Source organism: Barbatula barbatula (genome assembly GCF_947034865.1).
Source record: "Barbatula barbatula genome assembly, chromosome: 2".
Lineage (NCBI taxonomy): Eukaryota > Metazoa > Chordata > Actinopteri > Cypriniformes > Nemacheilidae > Barbatula > Barbatula barbatula.
Genome location: NC_136767.1, coordinates 18,464,118 through 18,479,639, shown reverse-complemented (window position 1 = coordinate 18,479,639; position 15,522 = coordinate 18,464,118). Strand labels below are relative to the sequence as shown.

Genomic DNA, 15,522 nt, shown 5'->3' with positions numbered 1-15,522 from the left:
CATGTTTTTATGTATTTTAATTAGCAACTGAAACTATTTTTCACAAATAAAAATGTATATGCATCTGTATTAAATGTGACATTGAAAAGCACACGTATGTACACTCACATACACATTATACAAAAAGACCTATGATTATGACCATGTATGATATGTCTATCAAATACGATGATGAATCAGATGAATCAAATTTCAAATCAATCACATTGATTTCATACATATGTACTGTTATGTCAAAGGCTGTCATATCTGTTTTCATAAGGTCACTCATGCTGGTCCATATATAGCCATTGCTTAGTGTGCAAGATGACTTCAATATAAGTTTGGATGAGAGCAAGAGGAGCTCGGAGACCGGAGAAGATACAAGAAGTGGTAAGATGCTGAAGTACCTTTCAATGCATAACGTAGTTTGAATAGACCCTACACATTGTGCAAAAAAAATATTATATCTTGTTTGACCAATGACATCTAAATGTAATCTATGTGTACCTGAATTACTTGACAGGGCTGTGGACTTTTAATCTTATTCCAAGGAGCTGCAAGGTAGTTAACACTTAAGTTGTATTACTGCTTTAAAGATGTATGTGAATAGTTTTTTTTTTGCAGGATGCTTATAGTCTTTAATAATTGAGTCACGAGTTCAAGTGAATCAAGAGAGTATTTGTCACATTGTTATATTAATCAACTACCGTATATAGTCATTTACATGTATGTGGTAAAGAAAAATACACTCAAAATAGGGTGATATGTCATAGAACAACTATTATGGGTCTAATGATTCCATGAAGAACCTCTCTATTTCACAAAAGGCACTTTGTTGTGGAAAATATTTTTATTATAAAATGTAAGAACAAAATCTTGTTGTAAAATCTTTTGAGTGAATGGTTATTTTGGAGTCTGTCATCATTTTTTTGTTTCCCAGTTTAAATAAAACCGCCACCATGAGTACGGACGCGGAGATGGCCATTTATGGCAAAGCTGCCATTTACCTCCGTAAGCCTGAGAGGGAGAGAATTGAGGCTCAGAGCAAACCTTTTGATGCTAAGGCTGCCTGCTATGTGATTGATGACAAAGAGCTGTTCGTCAAAGGATTAATCAAGAGCAAAGATGGTGGCAAAGTCACTGTTATTGTGAATGATACCAAGGAGGTAAAATATCCATATTTCTTAAAACAAAGATAATCATTACAAAGTACAAACCTAATGTCTGTTGAATCACTTTAATAGGAGAAAACTGTTAAGGAGGATGATGTCCACCCAATGAATCCACCCAAGTATGACAAGATTGAGGACATGGCCATGATGACCCATCTCAATGAACCCTCTGTGCTGTATAACCTCAAAGAGCGTTACGCAGCATGGATGATCTATGTAAGTTTAGCAGAAAGTACATTTAAATGTTAATACGACTGTGACGCTGCAATCGAATGGTTTCTCTGTTTGTTTCAGACCTACTCAGGACTCTTCTGTGCTACTGTGAACCCATACAAGTGGCTTCCAGTGTATGATGCAGAAGTGGTCGCTGCCTACAGAGGCAAAAAGCGAATGGAGGCCCCACCCCACATCTTCTCTGTCTCTGACAATGCCTATCAGTTCATGCTCACTGGTAAGAGCTTCATTTTGAATGGAAAGGTCATTCTTATTTGTGGAATTATGTTTTTTTTATAAAACAATTATCTAAACAAAATTACCATTCAATTTACAGACAGAGAGAACCAGTCTGTCCTGATCACGTATGTATTTACTTTTATGAAATGTGTATGATTGTTATAAATTACTCTCATCAAACTTTTACATGTCATATCATGTTCTGTCTGATAATCATCTCCTATAAACCAGTGGAGAATCTGGTGCTGGAAAGACTGTGAACACCAAACGTGTCATTCAGTACTTTGCCACAGTTGCAGTGCATACTGACAAGAAGAAAGAAGCTGTCAACCAAATGAAGGTGTGATACAAAAAGCGATTTAGTTAATACATAAAAATAAAAATCTCTATTAATATTATTATCATAACTTTTGTTAATATATTACCCTCTTAACTTCACAGGGATCTCTTGAGGACCAGATCATTGCTGCTAACCCTCTGCTTGAGGCTTATGGTAATGCCAAGACTGTGAGAAATGACAACTCGTCTCGTTTTGTAAGTTTTAAATTCCTACAGTACAATTAGTTGTCTTTTAAGTTTTTTTTAAATAAATATTTATTGTGAAAGGCGTTTTGCCACAAAAGCAAGTAAAACTTTGTTTTATTTCATTTAAACAGGGTAAATTCATCAGAATTCACTTTGGCAATTCTGGAAAACTGGCTAGTGCTGATATTGAGACATGTAAGAGACAGTGAATAACAATTTCAAATCTAGCAATTGTTTGAATACTACTAAGTACTGAATTTCTTGACCAGACCTGCTGGAGAAGTCTAGAGTGGCGTTCCAGCTTTCAGATGAGAGAGGCTACCACATCTTCTACCAGATGATGACCAACCACAAGCCTGAGCTGATTGGTAGGTCATTCAGAATTTTAAAATGGTAGATAATGTTGTAAAATACTCAACAATGCACTTTGTATTTTACAGAAATGACGCTCCTCACCACCAACCCCTATGACTTTCCTATGTGCAGTCAGGGTCATATCACAGTGGCAAGCATTGATGATAAAGAGGAGCTGGATGCCACTGATGTGAGTCATTATTATTTGACGAAGGCAATGATAGTCTAAATATCTATGGCAGGTGCTATGGCTTATACCTTTCTGTGAATTCCAGAGTGCTATTGACATTCTGGGCTTCACTCATGAGGAGAAAATGAGCATCTACAAGTTCACTGGAGCTGTGCTGCATCATGGTAACATGAAGTTCAAGCAGAAGCAGCGTGAGGAACAGGCTGAGCCTGATGGCAACGAGGGTGAGACTTTATTAGTCTATTGGCATGTCGCAAAATGGTCATGGCATTCAATTGTATTAATTTTCTTTTTCAACCACAAAACTACAGAGGCTGACAAAGTCGCCTACCTTTTGGGCTTGAACTCTGCTGAAATGCTGAAGGCTTTGTGCTACCCAAGAGTGAAGGTCGGAAATGAGTATGTGACCAAAGGTCAGACTGTGCCACAGGTATGTATTAACATGCAAACAGCTACATTGTAAACATGAAAATTATTATGGAAATTATAAATATTGTCAGATAAAATGTACACTCTATTCTATCTCCAGGTGTACAACTCTGTTAGCGCTCTGGCAAAATCTATCTATGAGAGGATGTTCTTGTGGATGGTTGTTCGCATCAACCAGATGTTGGACACAAAACAAGCCAGACAGTCCTACATTGGTGTGCTGGATATCGCTGGCTTTGAAATCTTTGATGTAAGAATGATTCTCTTATCTCCATTTAAAGTTGACTGATTCATATCAAGGTCCATTTACGGAAGACGTGCCACTCGGCGGCCATGTTTGCGATGCCTCTGGGCAACTATTTACATCATAGCAAGTTCCCAGCTAAGCTTAAATTGCGCCAAAAAAATAATTTTTTCAACAATTGTTTTAGATATCGCCTTATCTACTGTGCCTGTATGGAGGCTGGTAAGTGCCTCACGAGAGCCCCGCCCCCTGAAAAATCTTTGTTCATATTTCTCTCTCTCTCTCTCTCTCTCTCTCTCCAGTACAACAGTATGGAGCAGCTGTGCATCAACTTCACCAACGAGAAACTGCAACAGTTTTTCAACCACACCATGTTTGTGCTAGAGCAAGAGGAGTACAAAAAGGAGGGCATAGTTTGGGCGTTCATTGACTTTGGCATGGACTTGGCTGCTTGCATTGAGCTCATTGAGAAGGTTTGCAAAGGTTTCTACATTTCTTCATGTAAATCATATGAAATTCTCAAACTCTTACAAAATATTTGCATTTGTTTTCAAACAGCCCATGGGTATCTTCTCCATCCTTGAAGAGGAGTGTATGTTCCCCAAGGCCTCTGACGTAACCTTCAAGAACAAGCTGTATGATCAGCATCTTGGCAAGAGTAATGCTTTCCAGAAGCCAAAGCCTGCCAAAGGCAAGGCTGAGGCCCACTTCTCTCTTGTTCACTATGCTGGAACTGTGGACTACAACATTACTGGCTGGCTGGACAAGAACAAGGATCCACTGAATGAGTCTGTTATCCAGCTGTACCAGAAGTCTTCTGTCAAACTGCTGGGTACTTTCTACCCACCTGTTGTTGAAGGTAATTTAAAAAACCTACTGCTTTAATAGAATAATGTTTCTGATTAATCAAACACTAAATTCGTTTTGCACAGGTTTCTTGTCACTATATTATAAGTGTTTGTCTTTAACCTTTTTAAACAGAGGCTGGCAAGAAGGGAGGCAAGAAGAAGGGTGGTTCCATGCAGACTGTGTCTTCTCAGTTCAGAGTAAGTAGTTGTCCAACATTATAAAAGTAAATAATGATAGAATTAATGATGAATGATAACGCTGAAACTGTCGGCGATGGTACAGGAGAATCTGGGCAAGCTGATGACCAACTTGAGGAGCACTCACCCTCACTTTGTACGTTGTTTGATTCCCAATGAGTCCAAGACTCCAGGTAAAATCGTAAAGCAATAACATATGAAGAGTTTGTTTCCGAAATGAGATAAAAATACTTTTTTTGTGCTAATTTGTATTGTGCATTCCTACTAATTTTAAATCAAACTGCAGTTGGTTAGTTTTGATTTAAGACATAATAAGTCAAAAATACTTAAACTTAGACACAAAAAACATAATACAAACATGATTTTTGAACATTTAAAAAAATGTAGTTATCTAATTTTGAAATCAAACTCTTCATATATTCTGATATTAAAAGGACACACAGAGGTGTTGTTCATCTACCAAACTCATGCCATCTACTGTTTTTATAGGACTAATGGAGAACCACCTGGTTATCCACCAGCTAAGGTGTAACGGTGTACTGGAGGGTATCAGAATCTGCACAAAGGGCTTCCCCAGCAGAATCGTCTATGCTGACTTCAAACAGAGGTAAATGGGACCATGAAAATATTGTTTCCTGTTTGAGGCGTATCTTCACTGAATCAAAGATGTAAAGCAGTTTGATTCATCCACAGATACAAGGTGCTGAATGCCGGTGTTATCCCCGAGGGACAATTCATGGACAACAAGAAAGCTTCAGAGAAACTCCTGGGATCCATCGATGTTAATCATGATGAGTACAGATTTGGACACACAAAGGTTCACATTCTGCTTTACGATTATCTGTTTTTCAGAAATCATGATGTTTAGTGTAAACTATAAGGGTTGGTTTCCAGGACTGGGCATCTCAATAGTCCTAGAATAAGATAAATGTTAGAGCTGTCCAAACTGAAAACAACTTTCACAGATATATCTTAAAGTCCCCTATGGTCAATAATTGTATCACTTAAAACTGATCGTTCTCCATCAAAATTATATATTCAAAACATCTTTCCAGTGAAATAGCTTGAATGTAACTCAGCACCTCTGCTTCATTTAGTATACGCAGATAGAGTAATATGCAAATTAGCTCTGTCTCCACTCAATGAACTCCAGACGCTGTTTAAACTGAAGTCAATCTGAGGGCTGACACAGCAGTGTAGCGATTGTTTCAGCTGGAATCTATGCGCCATCTTTGCATAATTATGCATAATTCTTTTGATCCACGGGGGTCAAATGAGTTGATGTGATTCGTTACAGGTTCATTAACTGGAGAAGTTTCAAACTGCATTTTTAAACTGTCTTTGATAAACTGCAATAACCTTAAATAACCAATAGCATTTTGATTATGGCATACAGTCACAACGTGTCTCGTTTCGTAAGACTGTGTCCTTTTGTCCTCCGGAGGTGTCATCCTCTAAAGGATGCGGTATATGGAGGATTCTCAACTTAGAATGAAACAAGATCTCCTTAGGACATACTGGCAGAAAAGGAAACAGGAAGTACCACGTTGCTATGACAATACGTTTCACTGGTACAAATGTGAAATTGATAAAAACATAATTTCTTCATGATTTTAAGAGGTAAAAAGTTGGTTACTTTCTACCCCAAACAATCCCAGAATAGTTAATCAAATGTTAAATGTATTGCCACACTTGTATACCAATCTACTATATCTGCCTGCTAAGATTTAAAAACGTGACATAAATTGTAAACTGTTCACATTTAAACACCACATAGCCTATTTGATTGAATGTGCAGCTTCTGTCGTTTATTCAACACACGGTTATTTAACACACGTCCATCACAAGTGCCAGGCTGTCAGCTTTAAATGCTTATCTCTTCTAAATGGGAATTTTGTCAGTGCGTAGGAGCTAATGGTGGACGAAGTACACAAACCATGTACTTGAGTAAAAGTAGAGATACCCAAGGTAAAATATTACTCAAGTATAAGTAGAAGTGCTGCCTTTAAACTTTCACTTGAGTAAAAGTACAAAAGTATTTGCCTTCAAATGTCCTCAAGTATCCAAGTACTATGATTTGTTTTTATGGCTATAATGTCCTATTATCATTTTTGTCACAAGACTCTTGCTTTACTCAGTCTACGTGAAGACTCTAATGTCACACTTGGCACACCAATCTATTAATAAAACAACATTAGTTAGTCAGACAGACACTGATGTCTATTTAAATTTTCATAAGCCCAAAACCTTGAAGCCAAACAACTTCCTTCAGAACAAAATTAAATAACAGGACTTGAGAGCCGGCAGTTTCGGTTTAACATTTATTTGTAACAGTTATCCAAGTTTTTACTTAAAATTAAACTTGCAATGGAACAAAAGGATCGTAAAAACAAATATGTACTAAGTGGATTCACTGAACCGTATTACAGCACATTCTCGCTAAGTAATCAGACATTTCTCCAACTTTAATGCTTGAAAGCAGACTGTTGGTTATGTAAGTATATAGCCCATCTTCATTCCTGATAAATGAGACAGGTGTATTCCTCCTCTCTCATTCTTTTCACTCAGAGAAGGCACTTAAAAATGAAAGACTCGTTCTTGGGTGTTGTGGCAAGATTTGGTAGTTTCTTCCATGATTTAACTTATAAAGACATCGGCAGTCAAAATGTTATGCTGTTGCAGACAGTTGCACTGAATCTGATGTGATGTTGAATCGTATGTTGGCGCTGAGTTGATAACGTTACCAAGGCGACAACAGGGGCAAAACAAAACAAGTTCAAAACAAACAATCAAAGCGCGCAATGTACTGTGATTGGCGGCTCGTTTTACCAAAATGTAGTAGAGTAAAAAGTAAGATATTTGACTTTGAAATATAGTGGAGTTAAAGTAAAAATCTCCCAAAATTGAAATACTTGAGTAAAGTACAGATACACAAAAAACTACTTAAGTATAGTAACGAATTACATTTACTTCGTTACTGTCCTCCACTGGTAGGAGCATATCAGTAAATTGACGTCCTAATTAAGGCTAATTAATTTTTAATTAAAGGAAATAAATTTCATTTAGATTTTACTGGGACTATAAAGCATATAGAAAACGCCATATAAACATATTATAAACAGCATTAAAAACTTGATTTTCACCACAAGGGATCTTGTTGGGCATGTTTGTAAAAACTACTTAAATGTCTTAATTTAGCAAAAGGCTAGTCTTGGATTAAATTAATCCCTGTCCGAGAAACTGCCCCAAAATTTAATTATTCTCTCTATTATTTTGCCTAAATGCAGGTGTTCTTCAAAGCTGGTCTTCTAGGTACTCTTGAGGAGATGCGTGATGAGAAACTGGCTTCTCTGGTCACAATGACTCAGGCTCTTTGCCGTGGTTACCTCATGAGGAGAGAGTTTGTGAAGATGATGCAGAGGAGGTGAGCATTATGAAAATAATTAAAAATAAACAACTGTAATACAACTCTAATACTGATGTAAATGACATTAAATGACTATTCACAGGGAGTCGATCTACACCATCCAATACAATATCCGCTCATTCATGAATGTCAAACACTGGCCATGGATGAAGGTTTACTACAAGATTAAGCCTCTGCTGAAGAGTGCTGAGACTGAGAAGGAGCTGTCAGGTATGAAAGAGGATTATACAAAATGCAAAGAAGATCTGGTCAAGGCTGAAGCTAAAAAGAAAGAACTTGAAGAGAAGTTGAATTCTCTGATGCAAGAGAAAAATGATCTGCAGCTGCAAGTAGCCTCTGTGAGTATTCTTTATAGAATGCCCATTTATTTGAAATGTATTTATATTTGTTTTAAAAAGGAATCTTTTTTTTCTTTAGGAATCTGATAATCTCTCAGATGCTGAGGAGAGGTGTGAAGGTCTGATCAAGAACAAAATCCAGCTTGAAGCTAAAATGAAAGAGACGACTGAGAGACTGGAAGATGAAGAAGAAATCAATGCTGAACTTACAGCCAAGAAGAGGAAACTAGAGGATGAGTGTTCTGAACTGAAGAAAGACATTGATGACCTGGAGCTCACCTTGGCTAAAGTTGAGAAGGAGAAACATGCCACTGAGAATAAGGTTTGTGTTTTTTTATTTGCCGTTACACATTTCTTATAAAAATGAATTGGAAAAAAACAAAATCTTATGTTATCTAATATCAGGTCAAGAACCTGACTGAGGAAATGGCATCTCAGGATGAGAGCATTGCCAAGCTCACAAAAGAGAAGAAAGCTCTTCAAGAGTCACATCAGCAGACTCTGGATGATCTCCAGGCAGAGGAGGACAAAGTCAACACCCTGACCAAATCCAAGACAAAACTTGAGCAACAAGTTGATGATGTGGGTAATTGTTCTCAACCAATAAATCAAAATTATGTTTTGCTTACATTTATTTTGAAAACATTGTCTATGTTCTCTCATAGCTTGAGGGTTCCCTGGAGCAAGAGAAGAAGCTCCGTATGGACCTTGAGAGAGCCAAGAGAAAGCTTGAAGGAGACCTGAAACTGGCCCAGGAGTCCATCATGGACCTGGAGAATGAAAAGCAGCAAACTGAGGAGAGGCTAAAAAAGTAATGAAAAAATCATGCTTTAATAAAAAACTGAACTGCTTTCTCGTGAAGTTTCATACATGGTTTTGTTAAATGGCTACAGGAAAGACTTTGAAACAAGTCAGATGCTCAGCAAGATTGAAGATGAACAATCTCTTGGAGCTCAACTTCAGAAGAAGATCAAGGAGCTTCAGGTATTGTTAGACTGTTTGTGACATTGTTTAAAAAGGTTAATTTAATATTATTAAAGTATGTGTCATTATTTGCTCTTGTAGGCTCGCATTGAGGAACTAGAGGAAGAGATTGAGGCTGAGCGTGCTGCCCGAGCAAAGGTTGAGAAGCAGAGAGCTGATCTCTCCAGGGAACTTGAGGAGATCAGCGAGAGGCTTGAGGAAGCCGGAGGAGCAACTGCTTCTCAGATCGAGATGAATAAGAAGCGTGAAGCTGAATTACAGAAGCTTCGTCGTGATCTGGAAGAATCCACCCTTCAGCATGAAGCTACCGCTGCTGCCCTTCGCAAGAAACAGGCAGATAGTGTGGCTGAGCTGGGAGAGCAAATCGACAACCTCCAGCGTGTCAAGCAGAAGCTTGAGAAAGAGAAGAGTGAATACAAAATGGAGATTGATGATCTCTCCAGCAACATGGAGGCTGTTGCCAAAGCAAAGGTTGAGAATTAATTTTTTAGAGGAATATATAAAAACATGATTTAGTTTTTCAAACATCTATCGTTTTGTTGTTGTTCAGGGAAATCTTGAGAAGATGTGCCGCACACTGGAGGACCAACTCAGTGAAATCAAGACCAAGAATGATGAGAATGTTCGCCAAATAAATGACCTCAGTGCTCACAGAGCAAGACTTCAAACTGAAAATGGTAACAAAGGAAAAGAGTGTTTAGCAATACATGAATACAGGATATTCAAAGGATTTTTTTAAAGAGTGATTGCAACAAATCTACTTCATAGAGTTTAATAACTGACTTAAACAGATAAAGCACAATGTGACAAATGATTCTAAATCTCACAAGGTGAGTTTGGCCGTCAGCTGGAGGAGAAGGAAGCTCTTGTTTCCCAGCTCACCAGAGGCAAACAAGCCTTCACTCAACAAATTGAGGAGCTTAAGAGACAGACTGAAGAGGAGGTTAAGGTAATATAACAGAAGCATTGGTCCCTCACATTTGTCAATAACTACAAAACAAAGATAGAAGTATCTGACTTGTTCTTCTAGGCTAAGAATGCCCTGGCCCATGCAGTGCAGTCAGCCCGTCATGACTGTGACCTGCTCCGTGAACAGTTTGAGGAAGAGCAGGAGGCAAAGGCTGAGCTCCAGAGGGGAATGTCTAAAGCAAACAGTGAGGTGGCTCAGTGGAGAAGCAAATATGAAACGGATGCTATCCAGCGCACAGAAGAACTTGAAGAGTCCAAGTATGACTATCAAAAGAAATGATAAATACATTTGTTAATAGTATATAAAATGAAATGCTTCGTCTGACTGATGACTTTAAAATACAAAACAGGAAGAAGCTGGCTCAGCGTCTGCAAGAGGCAGAGGAACAAATTGAGGCAGTGAACTCCAAATGTGCCTCTCTGGAGAAGACCAAGCAGAGACTCCAGAGTGAGGTGGAGGACCTCATGATTGATGTGGAAAGAGCAAATGCAGTCGCTGCCAACCTTGACAAGAAACAGAGGAACTTCGACAAGGTAATGTAATTTTGTCATTAGGTTTTCAGAAATAAGATCAACATTTTCAACATTCTACAACTAATAATATTTAATATGCCCCAAAGGTTCTGGCAGAATGGAAGCAGAAGTATGAAGAGGGTCAGGCAGAGCTTGAAGGTGCCCAGAAAGAGACTCGCTCACTCAGCACTGAACTGTTCAAGTTAAAGAACTCCTATGAGGAGACTCTGGATCACCTGGAGACACTCAAGAGAGAAAACAAGAATCTCCAGCGTAAGAACAACATTGTGAAATGCAATATTAACCTTAATGTGTGTTGTCTGGATTGGTAAATATCAGTGAGTATATGTACTTTTCATTTTGGGGTTGATAATATGTATATCTATTCTGTAGAGGAGATCTCAGATCTGAGCGAGCAGTTGGGTGAGACTGGTAAGAGCATTCATGAGCTGGAAAAGGCCAAGAAAACAGTAGAGACTGAGAAGTCTGAGATTCAGACCGCCCTGGAGGAGGCTGAAGTGAGTATCTGGAGATGAAAGATTAAGAAAGTAGACTTAAGATGAATGCTATCTCAGGGTTGCGCAACCTTTCTATACAGGATTTGCCGTATAATATTTTTTGGAAATCACTGTGCCGTATCAACATTATTGTTTAAATTGCGTGCAATTGTATCTCCATATGTTTGTCCAGTATATGTTATCTGCTTAAACATACCATTAGAATCATTTTAGAAGAACAAATACATTTTTAGGGAAAAAGCATAATACATTTTTCAAATTGGTTTGTTAACTGCTGTATTATTTTAACTATTTTAAATGTTGTATTAGTAGACTAGTAATGCAGTTAACTAATGTTAAAGGCTGGGTTAGTATTTTTTCATAAGGTTCATGTTAATGGAGAGAAGAGACAAATTGATCTATATATCCAGTGTGCTGCTTGTATATACTCGCGCCATCTTGTTTTCCTCAATTTACAGGGCACCCTGGAGCATGAGGAGTCCAAGATTCTCCGTGTCCAGCTTGAGTTAAACCAGGTGAAGGGTGAGATTGACAGAAAGATTGCAGAGAAGGATGAGGAGATGGAGCAAATCAAGAGAAACAGCCAGAGAGTCATTGAATCCATGCAGAGCACTCTGGACTCTGAAGTCAGGAGCAGAAATGATGCTCTGAGAATCAAGAAGAAGATGGAGGGAGACCTTAATGAGATGGAGATTCAGTTGAGCCATGCCAATCGCCAGGCTGCTGAGGCTCAGAAACAACTGAGGAATGTTCAGGGACAACTCAAGGTATGAATACCATATGCGTTGTAGAATATTATTGAAGTATCTTAGGTAGAGTTTAGACACAGGCTTATAGAAAAACCAATGATATGTTCAGGATGCCCAACTCCATCTTGATGATGCCGTGAGAGGACAAGACGACATGAAGGAGCAGGTGGCCATGGTGGAGCGCAGAAACACTTTGATGCAGGCTGAGATTGAGGAGCTGAGAGTTGCTCTGGAACAGACAGAGAGAGGCCGCAAAGTGGCTGAACAAGAGCTGGTGGATGTCAGTGAGCGTGTTGGACTGCTGCATTCTCAGGTAACATTTGTTGTATTTATTTATTTATTTAATTTTGAACAGTGATCTCCATTTTATTTTATTTTTCCATTCTGTAGAACACAAGTCTCCTGAACACCAAGAAGAAGCTTGAGGCTGACCTTGTTCAGGTCCAGAGTGAAGTTGATGACACTGTACAGGAAGCGAGAAATGCAGAAGAGAAGGCCAAGAAGGCCATTACTGATGTGAGTAATGGAGAGCTACAGATTTAATAGGTCCTACCTATTTGAAGCGCAATGTTGTTTTTGCAATCAATTTGAAGTGACAGAATGTCTTTTGAATTACAGGCTGCCATGATGGCCGAAGAGCTCAAGAAGGAGCAGGACACCAGCTCTCATCTGGAGAGGATGAAGAAGAATCTGGAGGTCACAGTGAAGGACCTGCAGCACCGTCTGGATGAGGCTGAGAATCTGGCCATGAAGGGAGGAAAGAAACAACTTCAGAAACTGGAAAGCAGAGTGAGTATTTCAGAACCAACATAATTCATAAAGAATTTCTCTAGAAGTTGTTATCATCATCATTATTGACAGATATAGTACATACAATGTAATACCAAGTACCAAAATGACTAACAGGCACTAAACAAGTTGTTAATTTCTCTATTACCCTTTATGTTCTTCTGTAGGTTCGTGAGCTTGAGTCTGAAATTGAGGCTGAACAGAGACGTGGAGCTGATGCTGTTAAAGGTGTCCGCAAATATGAGAGGAGAGTGAAGGAGCTCACCTACCAGGTATATATCTAACCATGTCTATAGATCCAAGTCTAAACCTTAAACATATTTTATAGTTAATCATTTAAAATCAAATATTTGTATTGTTTGTAGACAGAGGAGGATAAGAAGAATGTCGCAAGACTTCAAGATCTGGCTGACAAGCTTCAGCTGAAAGTGAAAGGATATAAGAGGCAGGCTGAAGAGGCGGTATGTAAAACAAATCCAGATGTTGTCGTTTATTCTTTACTGGTAATTGATACAATAGCAAAAACTGACTTGCAAAGCATAGTTGCTTACATGGTTCAAATAAATTTTTAAGGAGGAACAAGCCAACTCTTACCTATCCAAGTTAAGGAAGGTGCAGCATGAGCTGGAGGAGTCTGAGGAACGTGCTGATATTTCTGAGTCTCAGGTCAACAAACTCAGAGCCAAGAGCCGCGACTCCGGAAAGGTCAATTGAATTACATTCTACAGGGACTGTGTAAATATTTGCATTTACTTAGTTGAAATAACTTCTCTTTTTTATTTAAATGAAAATGCGTATACATTCATACAAGAGAAGCATAGAGACTGCATTCAGATTATGATTAAACATGTATGTCATACTGACAGTATGTCTAATCTGCATCTTTTTCCTTTAGGCAAAAGAAGAGTGAAACCCTACAACCTAAACCTGATGGGAACAACTACTTAAGTCATATAATATGATATTTTTGTAGAATGTCCTTTTACAATAAAAAATCAAGATAAAGACTGTATGTACTTGATTTCTTTTATTTTCTAAAGAAATTGTGTCAAGGCCAGCATACAACTACTGGGACACATTAGAAAATCACTTCAGCACTCAGTTGGCATTGTGTTTATTAGTTTTAAATGACAGATTAGAAAAATTTGAATTAGTATTAGAAAAATTGCAAAAATGATAGTGTCGGTTGATGCATTCTATCTAAAAGTGAATGCTCTCCCAGACCTTCCTGAAACGCCTCGTGTAACCACACACACACCCACAAATCTATGTCAGTTCGTGGTATGATTTGACTAAGACTGCCCAAATGTATAGGCTAGTAAGGTGGAAGTACCTGTCAGTACAATTGAATTGGAACCCGATGTTCCAAATATGGTAAAAAGTGTCACATTTCTGTCACACGCTTGCAGTATTCGACCAATCACTACTCACTGGTTAACTGGCCAATCATAGCACACCTCCCTTTTCAGAGCGATGACCTTTTGTAATAAATCTCTGTGTTTTGAGAGAGAATGTGGAAAATACAGCATTTTAAACCTTAAATCGTGTATACACATTGTATTACATCTAAAACAAACGATAATGTTCGTTTTAGTTGTGTCATGAGGGGCGTCATGCATCCATTTATTTGACAGGGGCATAGTGTGCACAACACAAAAAAACATGTCCGATATGTACAGATACATACATTTAAAGCAATATTATAGAGCATATCTCTTAAGTGTATTCAAAACATTGCACACATCCTTGCGAAAAATCTAATTTAAAACACAATCTGATTGATACATGAATCTTATTTCCAGTAAAAAACTATTTCATTTTTAGGGTAAATGTATCAGTCTGGTGTGGTTTGTATATATTTTGTGCTATAGTAGTTCAACAGTCATTGTTTGCATACAAATCAACAAAAGAAAAACCTAATAAAATGAAGTAAAATGGTTACCATTTGTTAAGCTGCCTAGAATACAGAGTATTGTCAGTCGTTGCACCCTGACATTGAACTGTAACATAAAAGTTATTCACTTTGTATGCCAATTGCCAAGAGATGTGTTTGACTGCGCAACGTATCGCAAGAGCCATTTGAACGCATCAGGCCCCTCTGTTTGAATGGGCATGACGCCTCTGGTGTCATGTGACCCCTTTAAGACATTTGGACAGTGTTACTGGTTTTATTAGGTACAGAAGAAAGATCACGCATATGTTACAGTATCCCAGATAATAAAAATATTTTGTACACTGTAACATTTGAAGTCCCCCTTGCAGAATCTGTAAAATGCTGCTTTGCGAAAAGTAACACACCAAAAAACAAATTTGTTATTTTTCTTTGGTGTGAACTTTACATTAAGATTTCTTTCGTAAATTAACTTGTTCAGGCCAGGACAAAATTTTAAATAAACCTTAATTTTCCAAATTCCTCTTCTTTTTCCCCAAATTTCCAGCATTCTCCAGATTCTGCAAGGGGTGATGTTAACTTTTGACTTCAACCGTAGATGCCTACAGTATATTATAATGAACGGGTTACCTGTCCGATTCTTTATCCATTTATAATCCTGGAAGGTCTCTGAGGTCACCCACCCGGAGGCTATTGGACGTACCTTGTGCTAAATTTAAAGTGAGAGGAGATGGAGCATTTGCTATTCCTATTGCTGCGCCAAGAAGGTGGTATAGCCTACCAGTTCATGTTAGATCTGCTGTAACAATTCATGAGCTTAAATCCAAACTCAAGATACTTTTCTCTCTTGCTTTTAATAGCACTGGCTAACTCTTCTATTTGGTTCCTCTGTGCTGTTCTGTCATTTAATTCATGCGGTTTATAGTATGAATGTTGATATTAATTGCTT

The 15,522-nt window shown here is 38.1% G+C and overlaps 1 protein-coding gene across 1 annotated transcript; it reads left to right on the top strand.

Annotated features, from left to right (window-relative positions):
• Positions 1-352: 352 nt before the first annotated feature.
• Positions 353-13,697, top strand: LOC306907084 (myosin heavy chain, fast skeletal muscle-like). Its single transcript, XM_079478930.1, has 41 exons — positions 353-372; positions 506-543; positions 923-1,148; positions 1,227-1,370; positions 1,449-1,605; positions 1,705-1,732; positions 1,839-1,947; positions 2,049-2,141; positions 2,264-2,327; positions 2,402-2,500; positions 2,573-2,676; positions 2,762-2,900; positions 2,988-3,106; positions 3,206-3,355; positions 3,652-3,822; positions 3,908-4,208; positions 4,331-4,395; positions 4,481-4,568; positions 4,885-5,002; positions 5,089-5,212; positions 7,683-7,819; positions 7,905-8,160; positions 8,240-8,482; positions 8,566-8,742; positions 8,826-8,971; positions 9,054-9,144; positions 9,226-9,615; positions 9,695-9,821; positions 9,975-10,093; positions 10,175-10,371; positions 10,464-10,647; positions 10,734-10,899; positions 11,020-11,144; positions 11,603-11,911; positions 12,003-12,206; positions 12,284-12,409; positions 12,512-12,682; positions 12,850-12,954; positions 13,048-13,143; positions 13,256-13,387; positions 13,578-13,697. Exons 3-41 carry the CDS (start codon positions 942-944, stop codon positions 13,590-13,592), a joined length of 5,796 nt encoding a protein of 1,931 aa, XP_079335056.1. The 5' UTR covers positions 353-372; positions 506-543; positions 923-941; the 3' UTR covers positions 13,593-13,697.
• Positions 13,698-15,522: the final 1,825 nt, after the last annotated feature.

Coding starts and splice junctions, on each gene's coding strand:
- LOC306907084 (XM_079478930.1), top strand. CDS start 942: ATGAGTACGGACGCGGAGATGGCCATTTATGGCAAAGCTGCCATTTAC. Junction 2,328..2,401: donor TAGTGCTGATATTGAGACAT/GTAAGAGACAGT, acceptor TTTCTTGACCAG/ACCTGCTGGAGAAGTCTAGA. Junction 3,356..3,651: donor CTGGCTTTGAAATCTTTGAT/GTAAGAATGATT, acceptor CTCTCTCTCCAG/TACAACAGTATGGAGCAGCT.